General features: G+C 45.6%; 1 protein-coding gene across 1 annotated transcript; it reads left to right on the forward strand.

The window, feature by feature from the left end:
- Window positions 1-217: 217 nt before the first annotated feature.
- Window positions 218-1,279, forward strand: PTAFR (platelet-activating factor receptor). Its single transcript, XM_010159946.1, has one exon. It carries the CDS (start codon window positions 218-220, stop codon window positions 1,277-1,279), a length of 1,062 nt encoding a protein of 353 aa, XP_010158248.1.
- The last annotated feature ends 2,842 nt before the right edge of the window (window positions 1,280-4,121 follow it).

Below are 4,121 nucleotides of genomic sequence, written 5' to 3' on the forward strand. Positions count from 1 at the left end.
GGTGTGGAAATGGTATCAGAGAGAGGACCAAGGGGACAGGGCAGGAGCCAAGGCATGGAGCACAAGTCCTGTGGTCACAGACAGCTGAACATGAAAGGTGGGTTTTGGCTTAGCAATGGCACCATACCAATCAGCTTGTTTCATGCTTAATATTTTTAGGTAAGAAGAAAAGCTGCGGCAGGAGATTCTGCTTCAGACGTGCCCAATCAGTACCACAATGTCTGGAAAGGGTAAAGCTGGTGCTGAAGGTAGTGCTGATGCCTACACTTCATGCCACATAGACTCTGAGTTTCGCTACAACCTCTTCACTGTTTTCTACAGCATAATTTTCATTCTGGGCTTTGTTGCCAATTGCTATGTGCTCTGGATTTTCAGCCGTATTTACCCCACCAAGAAACTCAATGAAATCAAGATCTTCATGGTCAATCTGACAGTAGCTGACCTGCTCTTCTTGGTTACAATGCCCATGTGGATTGTTTACTATCACCACCATGGAGACTGGATCATGCCTGACTTCCTCTGTAATGTGGCTGGCTGTTTATTTTTTGTTAACACCTACTCTTCCGTTGCCTTTCTGATGGTCATCACATACAACCGTTACCAAGCTGTGACTAATCCCATTAAAGCTGCTCAGTTTACCACCCAGAGAAGGGGCATCTACTTATCAGCAGCTATCTGGATCATAATAGTGGGCAGCTCTTTGTATTACCTTTTTGACAATAATACTAATCAGGAGGAGATTGATTCGAAGAATTTCACACGGTGCTTTGAGCGCTACAACTCTTCTAGCAGTGTTTCAGCTGTTCTTGCCATTCATGTCATCATCTGCATCCTCTTCTATATCATCTTCCTTTTCATACTAGGCTGGAACATCATCATTATCAGGACCCTGTTTTCCAAATCAGTGCGGCCACGGAAAAGTGCTCAGGTCAAGCAAAGGGCTCTCTGGATGGTTTGCACAGTGCTGGCTGTGTTCATCATAAGCTTTGTACCTCATCACATAGTGCACCTGCCTTGGACCCTGACTGTTCTGGAGCAGTGGAAGAAGGAAAACTGTCAGTTGCGCCAACAACTCAACGATGCTCACCAGGTGACTTTGTGCCTCTTGAGTACGAACTGTGTGTTGGACCCAATCATCTACTGCTTCCTCACCAAGAAGTTCCAGAAGCATCTTTCAGAAAACCTGAAAAGCATGAAAGGAAGTCGCAAGTGCTCCAGGCAAACCACGGACACAGTGATTGAGGGCACCATTCACCAAGAGGATGCCATCAGGATCTAGGCCAGCTGTGTTCTGGTTGCAGACTGAGATGCGTGAATTAGTCACTCATCTTTTCTCAGAAAGAGGCTCTGAGGAACACAACAGAGGACCAGCATATTACATTTCCTTTTTCCCATTAGAAAGAAGAATGGATGCTCATTTCTTCTATGATATGCAACTAGCAGAACCTGTAATAATCTGGCAGAAAAGCACCTTCTCTTTGGGCCTATGTTCTCATGGGTACTGAGAACAGCTCAGACAATCTGTTTTTACAGCAAAGAAATGTAAAGTGAGCTCCTAGCCGCTCACTGCAGAGACTAAGTGCACTGAAGTTACACATTGTGTCAGCCCAGACAGCACCAACTCTGGTCCTTTGCTTGCCCAGCTCCCACAAAAAATCCAGGATCAGAGCTGTAAGCTTCTAAAAGACCTGGAAGGAAAGACTGAGTTGCTAGCATCATAAAGTGACTTTTCTAAGAAGCTTGCATGGTTCTGTGAAGAGAGTCTGAGCTGAAGAAACTCTTGAGTGGCCAGAAGGGACACAGTCCAAGAATGCCATCAAAGAAGAAATCTGCACCTCTGATCCCCTCTTACTTACTGGCATGGTCTGCTGGAGTCCGTGCTTGACAAGACAGCTGGGTGTAGCTATTGCAAACTTCAGCCTTCGCTCCCAGCTCTTGAATCAGTCAAGTAACTGGACTAGCAGGCAAGAAAAGGAAGTGCCTCAGCCCCCATCCCCAGATCAGCACTATGTCCCAAGGGGACTATGTCCAAAGGGGACTATTATCTGTCCTGGCTTCTTGTATGATGGCAGAACTGGCAAAACAGTGGTCTCTTGCACTCAGTTTAGTAATTTTTGGCTCACTGAATGTGTCTGTCCAATCTCAGTTTGGAGGCTGCAGGTAACAGATTATTATTGTCAGCATGGGCATTACAACAAGAAAAAAAAGCTTCAAACGCTTCAGTATCTTTGCTCTTATTTATTTAAATTAGGGTTGTAGCAAGCAACTGTACGAACATTATTCTTTCCCCCTGCCTTTCCACTTCTGCTATGAAGAAATGAAGCTGACTAGTTCTTGATATCCTACCACAAGTGAAGTACTACATCAGGTCATGGCCACTCTAAGTAAATCAGTGCTGCACGGTGACACAGTACACTTGATAGACATGGAATTCACACACACCAACAAGACTGGAGACTCCTTACTCAGGGCTGGCTGCAGTCAGTTGGGGGCTAGGTCAAAGTGATTTTCCAGGGGTGCTGAGTTCTGTTGCCAATCATGAGACACTTGAAGTTCCTTTTCTGACCCAAATTGCTCAATCCAGCACAGGAAACTGGGCAGGGAACTTACTTGTTTTCGCAACAGTTTTTGGTTCCCTAAACTACACAGCAGAGTCTGCTTGATGACAGCGTATCTGACCAGTGACACTCATTATTCATATGCAAGGACAGCACCCTTCCTACACCCACCAGAGAATGTGAAAGACAAGGTCAAGTCTTATCAAAGATAGGACCAATGTTTCTATCAGACTGTGCCTATATTCAGTGGAGGTAGAGGTCCTTCAGATTATCTCTTTAAGATCCTCAGGCAGCTTTTATGCTTACTTGTGTGAATGAGCAAAAGAACTAAGACATTTCTTTTTCTAATGCCATCTGCCAGGGGCAGCCGTGCACCCCAGGCCAAGTGCCAGGCAGAGGAAAGAACCTGATCACAACATGAAGGCGTGTCCTGGACTCTGCTCCAGTAACGGCCCCCCATAAAGAACACCTGCTGGCACCTCTTAGCGGAGGGATAATCCCCGACCGTGTCCCTCAGCCATGTTCAAAGCGTGGCCCTGAATCTGCAGTCATTTGAGCCACAGCACACAGCAAGGGGGGTGACTTCTGTAATTTAAAAGACTAAATTCCATCAACTTGCTGGAGGCACCTGCTTCTGCACTTCTGCCCTCCTCAGATGGCCATTCTGGCTGAGGAGCTTGCAGCTGGCAGACAGGGTGGAACTCTCCCCTTTTCCCCCTACCACCCGATGCAATAGCAGAGCTCTTTGTCTTCACAGTCCCTAAAGCACTGAACAGATAGAATTGAGCAACTCTTAGAGTAAATGGATTTTAAGTGAAGATCTGATAAATGCATGATCTTCTACTGATTCCTGGAAAGCTTGCAAAAAGTTTACAATTTAGGCGACTTACAGTGGGCAAGTATCGTGCCTTAGTCCGCACTGAACAGCTGTAAGGCCAGCACGGGCTCAGAGTACAAATGCAAACTTGTATCTAAGGAAGAGGGTAAGTGGAGGAAAAAGCCCTAAGAACACTCCAGGAGGATATGTTGCAGCAGTGAAGTCAGTAACAATGCATTTCTAAAAACCAGTCTGCGCTTGTTTCTGGAATTACTTTCTTGGTTTTATCACAATGTTTCATTACTCCACTTTACTTTGCAATAAAATGGATCCACAAAAGTTCTTTTGAATAAAACGTGTTCCCCAAGTGTTTTGCCTTTCTTCCACCTTCTCATCTTTCTGTATTTATACCCAAGGGAAAAGCCCCCGTACCATGCTGACACAGTTTTGGTGCTGGTTTTTTTTTTAAACACCAAGTGAACTCTTGGGACAGGTGAAATTAAAGGCTCAGCAAGTTTTGACGTGCTAAAAAGAAAGGGAAAAAAGTAATTTCAGAGAGGAAACACCTAAAAAAATCTTCTAAAGCATTCCAAAACGCAGCCAGGCAAACCTCCCCGAAGTCTCTGACCTGCACACATGGGAAATTCCCGTGGCCGGCCCACCACGCGGCTTTAACGCTCCGGCTGGGAAGTGACAACCTGCTTTAAATAACGTGCATTGCAGCACCCCCATCAGCGAGCGAACCA

The sequence above is a fragment of the Eurypyga helias genome, unplaced genomic scaffold, assembly GCF_000690775.1.
Source record: "Eurypyga helias isolate BGI_N326 unplaced genomic scaffold, ASM69077v1 scaffold51229, whole genome shotgun sequence".
NCBI lineage: Eukaryota > Metazoa > Chordata > Aves > Eurypygiformes > Eurypygidae > Eurypyga > Eurypyga helias.